The following is a 20,610-nucleotide window of genomic DNA, read 5'->3' on the forward strand; positions in this document are numbered from 1 at the left end:
TCCTGCACCATGGGACATCTCCCCGATCCCCGCCCCCCCACCTCCACTGGCCGGTGGCCCCCGGGTCGGGCCGCGCGGTTATGTATTCCCTCGGAGCCCGGGCGGCCCGGCTCATCCCGAGCAGCCTGGCACACGGGTGGACCCTCTCCCCATCTTTGGGAAGGTCTTAGGGCACAGGTGGCGCGCTGACCCGGGAGGGAATCCGGCAGTGAGACGGCCGTTCCTTCTTAAAAGAGTTGTCCTGGATCCTGCCACCTGGAGAAGAAAGTCTCAGCTGGGGGCTTGTGTGGCTCGCACCTGTCCCTGCCATTTGCTCGTCTCCGAATGGCCGGAGCCGGTCCCAGCCCGGGCTGCGCAGGCGGGCGCGGCGGACGGGGCGGCGGCTCGTCTTCCTGCCCGGGCACTGCGCATCCTATTTGCCGCCCACAGCGGTTGTGGCTCTTCCTGGCGCCTGGCATGTTGGCTCAGGGTGGCTACTATGATTATGTCGAGGCACACGAGGTCGCAAGGGCGAGGAACATGGTCGCATGGGTGCGTGTGCCGGTGTGCAGGGCTGGGGGTGGGGGGAGGCTGGCTAGTGAGTCCCTCAGTGTCACGATGCAGGGTTTGGATTCCACGGTGTCAGCCTGTGCCACCCAGCGTCTCAGATAATAGTGTGTTAGGGCCAGTGTTCCGGAGCCAGACCCTGGGCTAGTGCTTTGTTTCCTAGCTCACCGACCTGGCCAGACAAAAACACGAGCACCTTTTCCAAGTGGGCATGAGAGTGAGAAAGAAGAGAATTGATGTAACCAGAGTTAAATTGCCGCACGCTGGAACGAACTGCCCTCACAGTCACGGTCATTAACGTTGGGTGAGCGTGCATGTTCTGGGCCACACACATGACCTCGTGTAACCCGGTCGCGAATGCTCAGGGAGGCACTCTGTCTTATCTCACGGATGAGGACACTGAGCCACAGAGAGGTCATGTCAGGCTCCCGAGAAGACAACTGACTGCGTTTTTATCACCGGAAAATTTAATCACCGGCTAAAGTTCTTGCCTGCCCAACACCACTCTCTTCTTTCTTGCTTCCATAACTCAGAATTTGGCAGCGCTGGGCCCACATCTAGAGGATGAGCTATGACAACCCCAGCAAGCTGTGACAACCCCAGCCTTGTTTGCCAGGGACTTGTCCTGTTCCCCCAGACTTTTTTTTTTTCTTTTAAAGATTTTGTTTATTTGGAGAGAGAGAGATGGAGGGAGAGAATGAGTTGGGGGCAGAGGGAGAAGCAGACTCCCCAGTGAGCAGGGAGCCTGATGTGGGACTCAATCCCAGGACCCAGAGATCATGACCTGAGCTGAAGGCAGACGCTTAACTGAATGAGCCACCCAGGTGCCCCAGTCCTGTATCCCTCTTGACTTGGGATCCACCAAAGCCAGTGAGGAAGGTGGGGAGGGGCTTCCGGGAAAGGTTTTCCTCTAGGATTAAAGGGAGGCACCTGAGGAGAGAACTGCTTCCTCCTTACTTTCCCTTCCTATTTGGATGCTGTCACATTACCATGTGATGCCTGGAGCTGTGGTAGCCATTTTGAGGTCACGAGACAACAAATCAGAAAATCCTGAAGATGGTTAGAAAGGTAGAGTGAAATGATAGGAAGTGATGCTTGGTGAATTTCTGACCCACGGCAACAACCTAGGGCACAACTGTTTCGAATCTTACTGGGTAGCAAGTGTTTAACTCACCATTACATAGGCTTTTTGCTACCTGCAGCTAAAAGATACTGAGCCTCCACAAGACAGTCATTGGCCTTAAATTATTTACTGAGTGAGCAGATGGTGCTTGATGAACATTTGGATGCCTGGACTTCTGCCCTGTGAGGTGCCGTGTCCATAGACTAGCAACTATACAGGCGTCCTTTTGGCTCGTGGAGCACATCAAATTCTTTTCTGCCTCTGGGAGCTCTGCACTTACTGCTCTGCCAACTCTTTATATCGTCGTTTATCTTCACCTTTCTGCTCTGTGGTAGGCAGAAGAATAGCCCCTAAAGATGTCCAACGGATCCCTAGAACCTGTAAATAAAGGGATTTGGTGGCTGTGATTAAATGAGGGATCTTGAGATGGGGAGATGATCCAGAGGGCAGGGACTGTGTCTGAAGGTCCCCTGCCGTGTGCTCGGGGTGGGGGCCTCCTGCACAGCTGGCACGTACACACCGGGTCCCCACTGGAGTCCCAGAGAAGAAATCCACAGGTACGAAATGAACAGGGTGGTTTTGTGTTGTGAGCACTCTGAAGGCAACAGAACAGGGAGGCAGGTGGAGAGCAGCTGGGGGAGGGTGACTATTCTGATAGCTGGGGTCTGGGAAGGCCTCTCTAGGGGGTGACAGTTAAGCAGGCCGCAGAAGGCAAGAAGGAGGTGTAAACCTTGGGGGGGAGAGATAATCGAGGCAGAAGACAAAGCAAGTGCAAAGGCCCTGAAGACAGAGCTTGGAATGGCATGTTCACTGCAGCATAGCATGGTTCCTGGCACATAGTAGGTGCTCAAGAAACACACAGGGAAGGAATGAAGAGGAAGGGAGGGGGGACGAGAAGGAAGGCAGACTTCTCAAAGTTTCTCTTTCGCTCAAAAGAAGCCGCATACTATCCATCACGGGCAACAGATGCCATTTCTTTAACGCCTTCCAGCTCCCCCAGCTCCCCCACCCTCTCCTCACCCAGCCAAACCTTCCTGTCTCTGCCAAGATGGATTTTGGTTCCTGCCGGGCCAATCCTGTCCCCCTTTAAGGAGTGTAATTCATTTTTCTGGGAGGAAATGAGCAAAGGTGGAAGAGAGCCTCCATCCCAGGCCTAGAGCACGGGTGGATTTATCACTTGCGGAGAGGTGGGGACAAATGGCCCACTAAAATGGAGATATTAACAACACTGTCGGCCCTGACAGTCCCAGCCCCTGGTCCTGTCGCCGTATTTCACGCTGCTCAGGTGTCCGGCAGCCTGGCCTAATGACTCCCATCCATCAGGTGGGGAGAGTGGCTGGTGCACAGCATTTCTCGCTAACGGGCTGGGGCTGCTGCTGCAGATAGTTGCAGAGGTTTTCAGGGGAGCCCAGTGTACGGAGGTGTGTGGACCCTGGTCTTCTCTGGTAGACTCCCACTCTTATCTGACCAGCTCATGAGTGAGGACAGAGTGTTTGAAACTCCTAGGTCCACCTCCTGCCTGCTTGGCATTTGGAGCAAAACACACATTAGTTTGCATGTGTAGCTGTGTGACCTGAGGTACATTAATGAACCTCTCTGAGTCTCAAAAGCAGCCTCTATAAAATGAAGCAGATGATACCCGCTCTGCAGGAGGGATTGAGGACTCACTAAAACAACGACGGCACTAGTCAAGAGGAGGGGTCCGGGCCTGTGGTTAGGTCAGTCAGTGACCACCCTGCCACATGCCAGCTGTAAGGGAGACCCCTCAGCTGCCCCCCTCTCTCAGAAGCAGCCCCGTTTTTCTTAGCTGGGGACATGGCTGAGAATAAAGGTGATATCTCCCAGCTAGCGCCATCATAAGGTGTGATCATGTGACCCAGATCTGGCCACTGGGATCCGAGCAGCAGTGCCGTTCCCCCATATCCCCTGTACCCTTAGGGATGCTGCAGCCTCCCCCTTTCCATTGCCAGGGCCGCCGTGCAGATGGGGGGGCAGTGGCCTGAGAGCAGTCCTGGGACAGGCAGAGCAACAAGACGGAGGGAGCCTGGGTCCCCGGTGTTGGAGCTCATGTGTCTTACGGGAGACAGGAGAACCCGCTCTCTCTGCTGTTCAAACGGCCGTCCAGCGTCTCTGGCCACCCCAACCCCGCTCACAGAACCTGGGCGGCGCTGGCCCTGCCGAGAACCACCCCCGCCCCCCGGCCCTGCTGGAGACCATCCTCTCCACCCCTCCACCTGTCTTGGTCACAAGCGTCTTCTGTGGGCTCTGAGCAAACGAAGAGACGTGGGTGAGTTCTCACCTTATGTGCAAATTCGCATTCTTATTTCCTATCTCCACTGGTTCTACTGGAGACCGAATCTCCTCGGCTTCTGAAGGCTGTGTTATCCCTCCTCTCCCGCCCCACCGTCCCAGGGAGCAAGACGGAGGCTCGGGCTGCTGGGGACTCACTCTGCAGGGTTCCTCTACTCAGCCCTGGGTGCCTGTTCCCGGCAGCTGTGACAGATGAGGAAGGGCTGCTCGGAGAGGGGGTGTCATCTGCTCAAGCCACACAGCCCCAAATGGCAGAGCTAGCATTTAGGGTTGCACTTGTGCCCCTGGTCGTATCTTTCTGTGGGAGCCGGGCTGGCAGGAGGGTGAGGCCAAGGAGGTGCCCGGTTGGTACAGGAAGGCCAGTCAAGACTAGCTGTTCTCAAAGGAGGAAAAGCCTGCCCCACCCCAGGGGTCACTGTGGAAATTTCTAGAGGTGTGAACTTGGACTCCTAATGACTTGGGGGGCAGTGCCGGTGGGGTCCTGCCTCATCTCATGCACCTGGGACCTGACTGATTTTCGAATGTCCAGTCAGATAAGTATGTACAAACCTGATGTAATAACCCGAGCCTGGACTCTTAGCACTGGACCCGTCATGTAGAAATCTAGAGTATCCTTTCCATGCTTTTAATAAAAGCTGCATTTCTAGGAGGGCAACTACTGTGTAAAGCAAGGGAAGTCTGTATTTCTTTATTCCGAATCTCTCCACGAGTGGCTTAGCAGTTTGGAGAGATCAGGTTAGGGCCGCAGCCCCTCACCTGGCTCCTGAGTGGCTGAAACCGCACACCTGGGTCCCTCGTGTTGGCTGGCTCACGGGCACGGCACGCTTGGGTCCAAGCACTGGGATTTTGTGCCCACTTACATGTTGAAGCGCACGTTACTGTGAGTGTAAATAACTTTATTTCTCTTTGATAATACCATTCGATCTTGATATCTTGGCCATTGTGGTTATAGTGCCCATGACCATTTGTATTTCATTTCAGCAGAGTAAGGGGGTCATTTCAAAAACATTTCCTGTGTTGCCCTAACAAACGCTTTCCAGTTGCGAGAAGGCAGGAGCATCTCAGTGGCTGCTCCACTGAGGTCCTTGTCCCTGTCTGGGCAAGGGCCGGAGGGCAGGGGAGGGGAGCCGGGGGCCGCAGGCCTAGGCTGGTTCTCCAGGCCAGCTGTGCTTGAAGCAAAGCTTTATTCTGATGGCTGTCCCAGGTTGAGGGCAGAGTTCGGGGTTAGAGCTCAACTTGGAGAGGGGGCTCGAGAGCCCCTGTCAGGGGCTAGTCTCATCACACAGCCCGTGCTGTTGACCTGGCATGGTGTTTCTGGAACACCAGTAATTCGTGGTAATTCGTGTGATTCCTGCTACTGCCTTGGACAGTCCTTGTGTATCACCTCTATGACAATTATCTACTTAATATTTTTCTTGCTAAATCAATTCATTTTTTTTGTTTTTAAAGATTTTATTTATTTGTCAGATCGAGAGGGAGCACAGGCAGGCAGAGGCAGAGGGAGAAGCAGGCACCCTGCCGAGCAAGGAGCCTGATGTGGGACTCTATCCCCCGACGCTGGGATCATGACCAGGGCCGAAGGCAGCCGCTTAACCAACTGAGCCACCCAGGTGTCCCAATTAATTCATTTTTAAAGTTAAAGGAATATGTTTGGAAAAGTGCTCAGGCTCCTCTGGGGACCTCTCCTCCTGGCACTCGCCACCCGTGCAGCCCACGGCCGTGACCAGGCTGGCTCCCTGCGCAAAGCTCCAGCCTCCAGCCCTTGGAATCTCTTGGTTCCTCTCTGGGACTGCCTTCCCTCTGATATCTACTTGGCTCACTTCCTCTCCTCCTCTTTTTGCTCAGATGTCACCTGGCAGTGAGGCCTACCTTGACCACTGTGTCCACTGGCCACCTGCCCCACCCCCATAGTCCCATCTGTCCCCAGTCCCTGCTTTTTCTCCAAAGCTCTGGTCACCACCTCACACACGTTACCCTCTTGTGTCTACCACCTGCTCCAGGCTGGAGCCGAGCGAGGGGTGAGAGCCTGACCCTCCCGCGCCCGGCAGGCTCCTGAGCACGGGCTCCAGCCGCTGGCACGCAGTAGATGCTCAGCTAACAGAGCTTATCCACGAGCTGCAGTGGCTACGATGAAGACCCTGGTCAGAAAGGCCCAAACAAAGACTATGGACAGCTGCGGAGGGAGTTCTGGACAGGCCTGTGTCATTGAAAGGCCAGAGTGGTAGCTGGTCAGGGAATTCCTCCCTCTGTAGTGCTGCTGGAGTGTGAGGCCTAAAGGCGGAGTCTGCAGGAGCTGGGAAGGGGAGGAACCTTGCAGGTGGCAAGGCCTTTAGCTCCTCCCCCAGGCCCTCTCCTGGGACCCTTGGGGCCCTCCCCCTTTTTTCAGGCTTTGTCCACTGAGACCCTAAACATTTCTGCATTTCCCTGGAATTTGTTGCTGGGGGAGGGCAAGGGGAAACCAGGTCCTCCCAATTAAGCTCTGTGACATTAACAATCCACTTCCCAGGCCTCTGGGTGGGGGGTGGCAGCCTCTCTGGGATGCTGTTGACAGGTCCAGACCCAGGACTTTGGCAGCTGTTTCTTTTCCAAGAGCAGAGCCGAGGCCACAAGAACCCCCTGCCCCTCTCCTCCTGGGCCCAAGATCACAAATGCAGGATTTTCTTTCTCATTAGCTTAATGCTGTCTTTATTAACTGGGAAGGGTTCCTGGAACATATGATCAGTAAGTATGAAATAAAGCGTGCACACGTGCACCAGCCCCCCACCAGCCTGCCTGACAGAGTGTCTCCGGGCTCCCGAGCAGTTGTCCTAGAAAAAATCCAGGGCTACCCGTGGGGGGGCAGCCAGAGGCACCGAGGGGATTTGCAGAAGGAAATTACTCAGGATGTTTCTGCAATTGCAAATGGGAAGGAATGGGGGAGCTAAGAGCCTGGGAAGGAGGGGACCCAGCCAGCCGGATGGGGGGTAGGGAATCCTCGGGGAGCCCAGGAGAGCCCCGAGCCTGTCTCCAGGGGAGAAGCAGCACAGCGCGAGAGACGGACAGACGGACAGAGTACCTTCTTCGCCCCCTGCTCCTCTTCCACGCCATCACCGATGACAATGTAGACAGCTTTTCTGCCAAATCGCTGCATTATCCTCTCGAAACAGCTCTCCTTCCCTGCGCACGCAAGAAGGGGAGAAAGACAAGACGAGGCTCGCGGGGACCCCTCACTGCAACCCAGGAGCTTGCTGGGAGCAGCCGTCCGCCTGAGGGCCAAGCACTGATCGGGTCGTCCTCAAGCAGCGTGCGCCCGGTCACCATCCCCACGTGAGGGGTGACAGCGCAGAGATGACAGGGTGACACAGAAGAGGGAGTGCAGAGGCTCGAAGCAGGCTCCGGAGTCTACACGGCCGGCTGGTGCAGGGCGCCCGACTCACTTCACAGCGGAGGACATCAGGCGATGTGACTGAGGTGCCGGGGATTCACACGTCCGGGGGGCAGCCTGGTGACAGACTTGGCCCTCAGGGCGATTGCCCTGCCCAGTTCTTTCCTTGCTCCCCGAGGACGACCACCCCTTCATATCTGCCTCCTTCCCAGGTGGGGGGGGGCAGCAGTGTTAGTCCAGACGTACTGGATTCAGATCTTAGCTCTCCCGGTGGTCGGGGCAGTGAGTGTAGCAGCAAAAAGGCAAACAGCGGTGCCAGAAATAGTGGTCGCTCCCCGGCTCTACCACGTGCGAGGCGCGCTGCCGAGCACTGTACCCACTGTACCCACATCGGAAGCGTTCAGCCGCGGCGTTACTGGCATGTGGGGCAGGACGGGGCTTTGCCGAGGGGGCTGCCCCAATCCTGGGGGATGGGGAAGGGGTGTCCCTCGTCTCCACCCTGGAGATGCCTGTAACACCTCCTGCACGTGAAAAATAAAACAATGTCTCCAGATGTTGCCAGAGATCTCCCGGGAGGCAAAATGCTTCCCCACTCTGTTGGGAAGTACTGAGTTAGGTTTTTCATTTACCGTCATCCCGGCAGTCCTTACGGAATTGCAATGAACAGAATGCCCATTTTAGAGATAAAGAAACCGAGGCTGGCGGAGGGCCATAAAGAAGAGCAGAGGAGGAGTATCAACAGTAGTTACAATAATAACAACACAGCTCTTATCTGTGAGCACTTGTGCTCTGCTGGGAACATGTACTACTCCCTTGCGTCAGACGCTTACGGGGATTTTGATCCGTTTTTACAGACTGAGAAGCCACTTAACCTGGGTCACCCGGCTAGCAGGCGCAGAGCTGGGATTCGAATCTAGGCTGCCCCAGTTGCCTGAGCTCTGAGCTACTCTGTTCTGCTGCTCTATGTAGGACTCAGCCCTGCTGAATCCCTCTCCATGGGAGCCCCGGCCGGGTCAGAGCTGTGAATCCTGTCTTCTGAGGTAGCAGAATTACATCACCACTTTGCCAAGCCTTTCGCTACAGGAGGTGGAGCCTACTCCCCACCCCGCTGATACTGAGTTGGCCACGTGACTCACTTTGACAAATGCTGGATGGCTAGAGACCTGCCACGGGAAGTGTGTGTGGGCGGTGTGGCTTGGCTCCCTTCACTTCTCCCATCTGTCAGGAGAAGAATGTGTCCCTGATGGCCACAGTGAGTGATGGTCCCACAGTGAGAGGATATGCAGAACAGACCAGAACCTGGATGCGGTCCCAGTGGAGCCACAGTGGGTTCCCCAAAGGCGTGAGTGAGAAATATATACTGTCAGCCACTGAATGTTTGTTATGCAGCCTTATCAGGGCAGAAAACTGACCATTGAAAAAAGTGATGCTTTTTAAGTTAAAACCGGGAGCTGGAGGCCAAATTTCTACGCAGTCTCAACTCTGATTTCCCTCAGTGTGTCGACCTTCAGGCTCCCCAAGTGGGAAGGAAGTTGCTCTAACATGTCCCTGATGGCAGAATCAATGGGCTGAATGGAAATTTTAGACGTGCCTGGGTTATGGATTCCTTTCTTGCAAAATCTACAGAAAAAAGGTGCTGTTAAATGAAACTTTGCTTTAAAACTTTTATCATAGGACTGAATGGAGTCTTTGGCCTGTTCATGTTCATTGTGGGTTTTCCATACTCATCTGGCCACTGAATGGATCCCCTGTTCATGAATCTGGTCGTGAGACGTGTCCTCATGGACCAGAGTTTCTCAAACATTCCAGAACTACCCTCACCGTTGTGACCAAATCTGGGAACTCCTGTTATGTAATCCTAAAAAACAACTCCCACTTCTATTATTACTGAAATGAATTCATTTAAAAATACAGAATAGAAGCACTATATTAAAAAGAACACTAGATTGAGAATCCAAGATGACAGAGGAGTAGGAGACCTAAATTTCGTTGGGTCCCAGGAATTCTGCTCAATAGCTATCAGACCATCCTGAACACCTATGAACTCAACAGGAGATCGAAGCAAAGAATAGCAGCAATTCTAAGCGACCACTTTCTGGAAGGTAGGACAGGCGGAGAAGTGAATCCAAGGTCACATACGGGAAGACAGACCGCAGGGGGAGGGGCCGGCTCCCAGCAAGCGGCGGAGCAGCGGAGCACAAAACTGGAACTTCTAGAAGTCTGCTCCACTGAGGGATGTCGCTCTAGAGGCTAAGTGGTGGAGGGTGGAGCCCTCGTGGGGACAGTGTGGTCCCAGGTCCCACGGGGTCACAGAAAGACTGGGGGTGTCGGTAGCAGAGCTCCCAGGTATTGGAGCTGGGAAGCCAGCTGTAGAGACAGAGATGAAGAGGGGGCTCTCAGCTCGGGGTTACCTTGATCTGAGACACATTCAGGCCATTGCTCTTCGAGCAGGGACCCCACAAGTGGCAGATCCGGGGAGACCCACCTTCCTCTGCTGGAAGAGCAGCGTGGCAGGAATGTGCTGGGTTTGGAGAATCCAAACGGGGCCGTGCACCAGAGAGAGAAATGCTCAGTCACAGGCCGGGGGGAGCTCGGAGTGTGGCCAGAGACCAGGGAGACGGGAGTGATTGAGCGCTTTTCTCCAAGGGCACACTGAGGAGTGGGGCCCCCAGCTCTCGGCTCCTCCGAGCCAGAGACTGGGAGGCCGCCATCTTCATTCCTGTCCTCCAGAGCGCTACAGAAAGCCTTCAAGGGACAAAAGCTCCCCAGCGTGAACCCGAGAACCCGAGCAGATTACTTAGCCCAGCCCCTGGCAAGAGCAATTCCTCCTCGGGCAAAGACATTTCAGAATCACTACAACATGCCCGTCCCGCAGAAGATCAACAAGAACATCCAGCCAAGACCAAGCTCACTACTCAATGAGAACTGCAGAACTCCGGAGCTAGGGGAAATCAACGCATAGAATTCATAGCTTTTCCCCCATGATCCTTTTGTCTTTCAGAGTTAAATTCTTAAAATTTTATTTTTTTCTTATTCTGTTTTAAAATTTTTCCTTCCCCATTTTAACTTTTTTAAACTATTTTATCAATACCTTTAAAAAAATCTTTAAAAATTTTTATTGTTATAGTCCTATTTTATCCCTTCATTGTATTTAACCTTGTTTTTTGTATACATATAGGTTTTTTCTTCTTTAAAATTTTGGGAAACAATTTCTTCTAATAGATTAAAATATACTTTAAGTCTAGCACATGGTTTTGTTCTAGTCTCCAGCCTGATCACATTCTCCCCCCCCACTTTTTTTTAATCAACTTATCAATTCCTTTTTAAAATTTTCATCTTTACAGTCATATTCCATCCCTTCATCATTTTACCCTTATTTTTGTATATATATAAGTTTTTCTTTCTTTAAAATTTTGGGAGGTAGTTTCTTCTAACAGACCAAAATACGCCCCAAACTGAGTGTGTGGCTCTGTTCTATTCACCAGTCTAAAATATATACATGTATATGTGTGTGTGTGTGTGTGTGTGTGTGTGTGTGTGTGTGTGTGTGTATGTTTTTATATAACAATTTTTTTTTTTGTTTTTGTGTGTGTGTATGTATATATGTGTGTGTGTGTGTGTGTGTGTGTGTGTGTGTGTGTAATTTTTTGTTTCCCCTTTCTTTTCCTCCCAGTTTCAGGTCTCTTCTGATTTGGTTTCTGGGGTCACTGCTACCCTTTTAGTATTTTGTTCTCTCATTCATCTGTTCTTATCTGGATAAAATGACAAGGCATTAAAACTCACCACAAAAAAAAAAAAAGAACAAGAGGCAATACCAATGGATAGAGACCTAATCAATATAGACATTAGTAGTATGTCAGAACTAGAGTTCAGAATAATGATTTTCAAGGTGCTAGCTGGGCTCAAAAAAACCATGGAAGATATTAGAGAATCCCTTTCTGGAGAAATAAAAGTACTAAAATCTAACCAACCTGAAATCAAAAAAGCTATTAATGAGATGCAATAAAAAATGGAGGTTCTTGCTGCTAGGATAAATGAGGCAGAAGAGAGAATTAGTGATACAGAAGACCAAATGATGGAGAATAAAGAAGTTGAGCAAAGGAGAGACAAACAACTTCCTGGACCACGAGGGGAGAATTTGAGAGAGAAGTGATACCATAAGACGAAACAATATTAGAATAATTGGGATCCCAGAAGAGGAAGAAAGAGAGAGGGGCAAAAGGTATATTGGAGCAAATTATAGTAGAGAATTTCCCTAATTTGGTGAAGGGAACAAGCATCAAAATCCAGGAGGCATACAGATTCCCCCCTTAAAATCAATAAAAATAGGTCCACACCCCATCATCTAATAGTAAAACTTACAAGTATTAGTGACAAAGAGAAAATCCTGAAAGCAGCTCGGGACAAGAAGTCTGTAACATACAATGGAAGAAATATTAGAGTGGCAACAGACTTAGCCACAGAGACCTGGCGGGCCAGGAAGGGCTGGCATGATATATTCAGAGCACTGAATGAAAAAAAATATGCAGCCAAGAATACTACATCCAGCTAGGCTATCATTGAAAATAGGAGAGATAAAAAGCTGCCAGGACAGGGCGCCTGGGTGGCTCAGTGGGTTAAAGCCTCTGCCTTCGGCTTGGGTCGTGATCCCAGGGTCCTCTTTCTGCCTGTCTCTGTGCATACTTGTGATCTCTGTCTGTCAAATAAATGAATAAAAATCTTAAAAAAAAAAAAAAGCTGCCAGGACAAACAAAAATTAAAAGAATTTGCAAACACCAAACCAGTCCTACAGGAAATATTGAAAGGGGTCCTCTAAGCAAAGAGAGAGCCTAAAAGTAGTAGACCAGAAAGGAACAGAGACAATATACAGTAACAGTCACCTTACAGGCGATACAATAGCACTAAATTAATATCTTTCAATAGTTACCCTGAATGTAAATGGGCTAAATGCCCCAATCAAAAGGCTCAGGGTATCAGAATGGATAAAAAACCAAAACCCATCAATATGCTGTCTACAAGAAACTCACTTTAGACCCAAAGACACCTCCAGATTTAAAGTGAGGGGGTGGAAAAAAATTTACCATGCTAATGGACATCAGAAGAAAGCTGGGGTGGCAATCCTTATATCAGATAAATTAGATGTTAAGCCAAAGACTATACTAAGAGATGAGGAAGGACACTATATCATACTTAAAGGGTCTGTCCAACAAGATCTAACAATTTTAAATATCTATGCCCCTAACATGGGAGCAGCCAACTATATAAACCAATTAATAACAAAATCAAAGAAACACATCAACAATAATACAATAATAGTAGGGGACTTTAATACTCCCCTCACTGGAATGGACAGATCATCCAAGCAAAAGATCAACAAGGAAATAAAGGCATTAAATGACACACTGGACCAGATGGACATCACGGATATATTCAGAACATTCCATCCCAAAGCAACAGAATACACATTCTTCTCTAGGGCAGATGGAACATTCTCCAGAATAGATCACACATCCTGGTCACAAATCAGGTCTCAACCGGTACCAAAAGACTGGGATCATTCCCTGCATATTTTCAGACGACAATGCTCTGAAGCTAGAACTCAATCACAAGAGGAAAGTTGGAAAGAACTCAAATACATGGAAGCTAAAGAGCTTCCTACTAAAGAATGAATGGGTCATCTAGGAAATTAAAGAAGAATTTTAAAAATTCATGGAAACAAATGAAAATGAAAACACAACTGTTCAAAATCTGTGGGACATGGCAAAGGCAGTCCTGAGAGGAAAGTATATATTGATACTAGCCTTTCTCAAGAAACTAGAAAGGTCTCAAGTACACAACCTAACTCTACATGTAAAGGAGCTGGAGAAAGAACAGCAAAGAAAGCCTCAACCCAGCAGAAGAGAAATTATAAAGATCAGAGCAGAAATCAATGAAATAAAAACCAAAAGAATAGTAGAACAGATCAATGAACTAGGAGCCAGTTCTTTGAAAGAATTAATAAGATTGATAAACCCCTGGCCAGACTTATCAAAAAGAAAAGAGAAAGGACCCAAATTAATAAATTCATGAATGAAAGAGGAGAGATCACAACCAACACCAAAGAAATACAAACAATTATAAGAACATGTCATGAACAACTATATGCCAGCAAATTTGACAATCTGGAAGAAATGGATGCATTCCTAGAGACATATAAACTACCAAAACTGAACCAGGAAGAAACAGAAAATCTGAACAGACCCATAACCAATAAGGAGATTGAAGCAGTCATCAAAAATCTCCCAACAAACAAGAGCCCAGGGCCAGACGGCTTCCCAGAGGAATCTTACCAAACATTTAAAGAAGAATTAGTACCTATTCTCCTGAAACTGTTCCAAAAAATAGAAATGGAAGGAAAACTTCCAAACTCATTTTATCAGGCCAGCATTACCATGACCCCAAAACCAGACAAAGATCCCCATCAAAAAGAGAATTACAGACCAATATCCTTGATGAACACAGATATGAAAGTTCTCACCAAAACACTAGCCAATAGGATCCAACAGTACATTAAAAGGGATTATTCATCATGACCAAGTGGGATTTATTCCTGGGCTGCAAGGTTGGTTCAACATCTGCAAATCAACCCATCTGATACAATACATTAATAAAAGAAAGAACAAGAACCGTATGACACTCTCCATAGATGCTGAAAAAGCATTTGACAAAGTACAGCATCCTTTCTTGATCAAAACTCTTCACAGTGTAGGGATGGGGGTACATACCTCAATGTCATCAAAGCCATCTATGAAAAACCCACAGCGAATATCATTCTCAATGGGGAAAAACTGAGAGCTTCCCCTCTAAGGTCAGGAACATGGCAGGGATGTCCACTATCACCACTGCTGTTCAACATAGTACAAGAAGTCCTAGCGTCAGCAATCAGACAACAAAAAGAAATAAAAGGCATCCAGATCAGCAAAGAAGAGTTCAAACACTCACTCTTTGTAGATGATATGATACTTTATGTAGAAGACCCAAAAGACTCCACTCCAAAACCGCTAGAACTCATATGGGAATTCAGTGAAGTGTCAGGATATAAAAATCAATGCACAGACATCAGTTACAACACCAACAATGAGACAGAAGAAAGAGAAATTAAGGAGTCAATCCCATTTATAATTGCACCCAAAACCCTAAGATACCTAGGAGCAAATCTAACAAAAGAGGCAAAGAATCTGTTCTCAGAAAACTATAGAATACTCACAAAAGAAATTGAGGAAGACACAAAGAAATGGAAACACGTTCCATGCTCATGGACTGGAAGAACAAACATTGTTAAGATGTCTATGCTATCTAAAGCAATCTACACATTTAACACAATCCCTATCAAAATACCAATTTTTTTTCAAAGAAATGGAAAAATAATCCTAAAATTTATATGGAACCAGTGAAGACCCCGAATAGTCAGAGGAATGTTGAAAAAGAAAAGCAAAGTTGGTGGCATCACAATTCCGGACTTCAAGCTATATTATGAAGCTGTCATCATCAAGACAGTATGGTACTGGCACAAAAACAGACACATAGATCAGTGGAACAGAACAGAGAATTCAGAAATGGACCCTTAACTCTATGGTCAACTAATCTTTGACAAAGCAGGAAAGAATGTCCAGTGGGAAAAAAACAGTCTCTTCAACAAATAGTGTTGGGAAAATTGGACAGCCACATGCAGAAGAATGAAACTGGACCATTTCCTTATACCACACACAAAAAAAGACTCAAAATGGATGAAAGACCTCAATGTGAGACAGGAATCCATCAAAATCTTTGAGGAGAACATAGGCAGCAAGTTCTTTGACCTCAGCCACAGCAACTTCTTCCTAGAAACATCTCCAAAGGCAAGGGAAGCAAGGGCGAAAATGAACTATTGGGACTTCATCAAGATCAAAAGCTTTTGCACAGCAAAGGAAATAGTCAACAAAACCAAAAGACAACTGACAGAATGGGATAAGATATTTGCAAATGACATGTCAGGTAAAGGGTTAGTATCCAAAATCTATAAGAATTAAACTCAACACTCAAGGAACAAATAATCCAATCAAGAAATGGGCAGAGGACATGAACAGATATTTCTGCAAAGAAGACATCCAAATGGCCAATAGACTCATGAGAAAGTGCTTAACATCACTCGGCATCAGGGAAACATAAATCAAAACCACAAGAGATACCACCTCACACCAGTCAGAATGGCTAAAATTAACAAGTCAGGAAATGACAGATGTTGGAGAGGATGCAGAAAAAGGGGAACCCTCCTATACTGTTGGTGGGAATGCAGGCTGGTGCAGCCACTCTGGAAAACAGTATGGACGTTCCTCTAAAAGTAGGAAGTAGAGTACCCTATGACCTAGCAATTGCACTACTGGGTCTTTACCCCAAAGATACAAATGTAGTGATCCAAAGGGGCACGTGCACCCAAATGTTTATAGCAGCAGTGCCCACAATAGCCAAACTACGGAAAGAGCCCTGATGTCCATTGACAGATGAATAAAGAAGATGTGGTATATATATGTATATACATTGGAATATTACATAGTCATCAAAAAATGAAACCTTGCCATTTACAACAATGTGGATGGAACTAGAGGGTATTATGCTAAGTGAAATAAGTCAATCAGAGAAAGACAATTATCATATGATCTCACTGATACGTGGAATTTGAGAAACAAGATAGAGGATCTTAGGGGAAGAGAGGAAGAAATGAAATAAGACAAAACCAGAGAGGGAGACAAACCATAAGAGCCCCTTAATCTCAGGAAACAAACTGAGGGGTGCTAGGTGGAGGGGGTCGTGGGGGTGGGGATGGCTGGGTGATGGACACTGGGGAGGGTATGCGTTGTGAGTGCTGGGTGTTATGTAAGACTGATGAATCACAGACCTGTACCCCTATAACAAATACATTATATGTTAATAATAATTAAAAAAACCCAGTCCCCTCACACCCATTAGGATAGTTATCATCAAAAAGGGAGAGAACAGAACAGATGTTGGTGAGGATGTGGAGAAACTGGAACCCTTGGGCCCTGTTGGTGGGAATGCACAATGGTGCGTCCGCTATGGAAAACAGTATGGCGGTTCCTCAAAAAATGAAAAATTACCCTACGGCTCACCAATTCTACCACCGGATATACATCCCAAAGAATTGAAACCAGAGTCTTGAAGAGAGATTTGTATACCCATGTTCATAGCAGCACTTTTTTACAATAGCCAAGATGGGGAAGCATCTATGAGTGTCCGTAGATGGATGAATGGATAAAGAAAATGTAGCACAGACGTAAATGGACTATTACTCAGCTTTTAAAAGGAACGGGATTCTGACACAGGCCACATCATAGAGAAGACCCTTGAGGACATTATGTTATGTGAAATAAGCCAGTCACAAAAAGAAATATTCTATGTTTCAATTTCTACGAGGTCCCCAGAGCAGTCATTCCTAGAGGCAGAAAGTAGAAGGGTGTTTGCCAGGGGCGGGGGGCAGGCAGGAACGGGGACTTCCTGTTTAATGCAGACCCAGCTTCAGGTCTACAAGATGGAAAGAGTCCTGGGGCTAGACGATGGGGATGGTGGCACAACGGTGTAAACGTGGCTCACATCCCTGGACTGTACACTGAGAAATGGTGAAGATGGTAAATTTCGTGCTACGTATATTTTTCCACAATTAAAGATAAGGCGTATTTAAGAAAGAGGTTCTCAAGGAGCCTGCAAAGGCACATGACTACAGCAGAAAGACGACGACAGGGTGACCAAGGCCTGCTACAGAAGCTCTCGTGGGCGTCAGGGCCTGAGTTTCATGATTTTAAAACCTAAAAATCTAAAGGCAATTTTCTGTAATGTTCAGAGCTAGAACTTGAGTAAAGACAAAAACTGCTCTGGGGAAATGCTTCCCAAGTACTACAATTTTTTTGTTGTTGGTCCAGAAAAAAAACAAGGTTAAAAATTTCTAATTAAAAGGATCTTAACTTGGGTTGCCTGGGTGGCACAGTGGGTGCCTTCGGTTTGGGTCATGCTCTCAGGGTCCTGGGATCGAGCCCCGCATGGGGCTTTCTGCAGGGAGCCTGCTTCCCCCCCTCTCTCTGCCTCTCTGCCTACTTGTGATCTCTCTCTCTGTTAAATAAATAAATAAAATCTTAAAAAAAATAAAAGCAACTTAACTGGATTTATTTTGTATTATTATATAGTTTTAGGTGATGTAAGAATAAAAAATCCCAGCCCCTCCCTCCGGGAAACCAATAGGACTTGCCCTGATGATAAATGATGCTGTTCGTTTCTAGGTATTAAATTCTCTTATCTGATGGAAGGTCTGAGCCTAAGGCTTGTTCTCTTTGTTAATAAAGATTATCAAGCATTAAGAGAGGTGTCAAAGCAAGATAACACTAAACTGAGACTCTCTCCTTAAAAGAGAAAAAACAACAACAACAAAAACCCCCAAATTTTCTCTCTGTGTGGTTCAAGGTTAGATTCAAGGTTATTTGACGACTTGTACCACCTAAATTAAAATTACCTCACGTGCCATGCTATGGTGGAAACTATTTTTTTTTTTAAGATTTTATTTATTCATTTGATAGAGAGACACACAAAGCAATAGCAGGAGGGAGAAGCAGACTCCCTCCTGAGGGAGGGAGCTGGATGTGGGGCTTATTTTCCTCTTCTTAGTAATAGAGTTCCATGACTTACCTATGTTCATGGCACTTAGCTATGGACTACATTTCCCAGCCTCCCATGCCACTACTCGTGGCCATGTGACTAAGCAGGGGCCAATAAGAGGTGAGTAGAAGCACCGGGTATCCCAAACTGAGTTCTGGCTTTAAAACATTCGACATGTATTACTCCTTCCTCCTTCCCCTCTTCCCAGAAGTCGGAATGACAGTGTGGCAGGATTCTGATTTAACCCCAAATGGGAATAAAACCACAGGGGATGGTGGAAAAATAAGGTGGGAAGAGGACAGGGTTTCCCCACTAGCCTGCATCAGTCACCTCTAGTCTGTTGACACGCGAGAGAGAAAGGAGCTCGGATTCTGATGTAAGCCCTTGTATTCGGTGTGTGTCTGTTACAGCAGCTTTGTAGGTATCCTTACTAATACCCACACTTCAGAAAACAATGGTCCTAACCACTCTGGGAGCTGAGGTTAAAGCGAGTGGTTTGCGGGATTGTTCTGGGGATCCGAGTCATGCCCAGAGACCAGTTCTTTAACTTCCTTAGTGCTGTTTTCCTTAAGCTTCCCAAACGCAGGATGAAGAGCTAGCCTCACCCTTCCTCCCTGCATCACCCCAAGGCTGGGTTCTCCCTACCTGTCTTGGTTGCACTGTAGATGTTCTCAATAGGAAACACGGAGCCCAGTCCATACAGCAGGACTTTGGCTAAGGCAGGGATTAGTTGAGTGGTGGTGACCAGCACGTTGACACAGTTGGGCCTGAGGACAAAGAAGACTTAGGTCAGAACACCAAGGCCAGGCCTCCTCACCCTGCAGCACGAGCCTGGAGTTGGCAGGAGTTGGCAGGAGCTCTGGGATTTGGAGCTCTGGTTAAGTCATCTTCAGGTGAGGGAAGGCCCAAGGATCCTTCAGCTCTTCCTCTCTTAAGCCTGAGGCTGCCTGGCGCATTGAGACACAATCCTGTCATATTATTTACAGAGTTAGAATGTAATACTTAAGTAAAACAAATGCTTCTTGTAAGGACACACACATAGCTGCAGCTACCTTTCAGGGATAGAAATGAGGAATACGGATCAGGTGTAGGACAACAGGGAGCGGTGAGGACTGGGGCAAACTGGAGAACACCTGCCAGTTCTGATATTTTGACAGAACCTAGAAATCTGGAGCTATGGATTCCTTTCCCAGTCTTTGGGACAAAATGTGTATCAAACAGGACATATCCGTGGGATGGAGCTGGCTCACGGGCCAGCATCTTGTCACCATTCACATGCTGGGTCACAAGATTTTGGGATGCTAGTGCAGAGAGTTATTTGTTCTCTGGCTCAGATGATCTTGTTAAAGAGCAAGAGGCAATTTATTGGGTGGTCTGGAATGAAACCAGACCCTCCTTACCTTGTAACTGCCCGCCGGATGATCTGCGGCCCACTATACAATGGTTTTCAGAGGGCTTTGTTGTGACCAGCAGGTGTGGGCAACAGCGGGTGGGACAGACCAGCCTACGTGCAAAGGTCTTTGGCTCTGCTGGACCCTGAGAAGTCTCAGCACCTGTTTGCTCAGCGGTGGTACAAGGTGTTCACGGTTCTGTGTGAGACCTCAGCTTTATCAAAGGTCCAGAAAGTGTGGGAGAGTTCGATTCTCCAAGTATGGAAATGGAGGAGCCCCCGCCCTCAAATGGGAGAAAGTTCAAGGGCAGGAAGGCAAACGGGGGCTCCCACCTACCGGGAATTGATGAGGTTGAGCGCCTTCAGAGAGTGGGTCAGCCAGAGGTCGGTCAAGGCTTCCAGCTCGGCTCGGAGCTGTAGCCAAGTCTCTCTTTTGGGAGCTCCTATCAAACCTATGGATAAGGGAAATAAAGACATGGTATTTATCATTTGAGAGGTCTGGGGGGTGGTGGTTAGGGAAGGGGAGTCTAGCTACAGGTACCCTGAGGTTTCAAATCAGATGGTACCCAAGGTCAACTTTATCCAGTAATTTTAATCTTACTTTGGGATTGATTGACCAGTCATCCTCGCCCGGAACTGATCCATGCATCGGCACACCTACCCATCCACCCTTCCCTCCCTCTGCCCATCCATCCAACAAAGAATTTGGGAGTCCCTTCTGTGTACTCAGTATTGTAATAGACACTGCATATACAGATGAACAAAAAATGCAGATTATAGCATTTATACTGTTACAGTGGACACAAAAAATGAATAATAAAACATTTATTGAGTGCTTACTGTGTGTATGGCCTGGGCTTTTAATATGATTTATTTCATTGATTTTCATAGTGACCCTAGAGGTGGACATTTTCTTTCTTTCTTTTTTTTTTAATTGAGATATAATTGACAAATAACACTGTGTAAGTCAGGTGGAGAAGTGGGGCTTAGTGAGGTCAACAGACTTGCTCACCGCAGGAAGTGGGAGACAGGTGTGGCACCAAGGCAGCGGGCTCTCGAGACCTGACTGTCAAGTCTCTCAGCCATCAAGGCCCTTGAGATAAAGTTAAGCCTCCAGAGCCCTGGCCCCTGAGCCTGCTTAGTTCCTGGTCTCATTTCTTGCCATTCCCCTGGTGTCCTTCTGTTCCCTCCCTAGTG

At 48.0% G+C, this 20,610-nt stretch overlaps 1 protein-coding gene across 1 annotated transcript in view; it reads right to left on the minus strand.

Annotated features, from left to right (window-relative positions):
- Positions 1–20,610, minus strand: part of EYA2 (EYA transcriptional coactivator and phosphatase 2) — an 80,236-nt gene that overhangs the window by 933 nt on the left and 58,693 nt on the right. The window contains exons 5-7 of the mRNA XM_080814476.1: positions 19,751–19,865; positions 18,669–18,790; positions 7,035–7,135 (exon numbers count right to left, since the gene is read on the minus strand). Coding sequence (XP_080670602.1) covers positions 7,035–7,135; positions 18,669–18,790; positions 19,751–19,865 — 338 coding nt within the window. The remainder of the gene's footprint in view (positions 1–7,034; positions 7,136–18,668; positions 18,791–19,750; positions 19,866–20,610) is intronic.

Source organism: Martes martes, assembly GCF_963455335.1.
Source record: "Martes martes genome assembly, chromosome: 9".
Lineage (NCBI taxonomy): Eukaryota > Metazoa > Chordata > Mammalia > Carnivora > Mustelidae > Martes > Martes martes.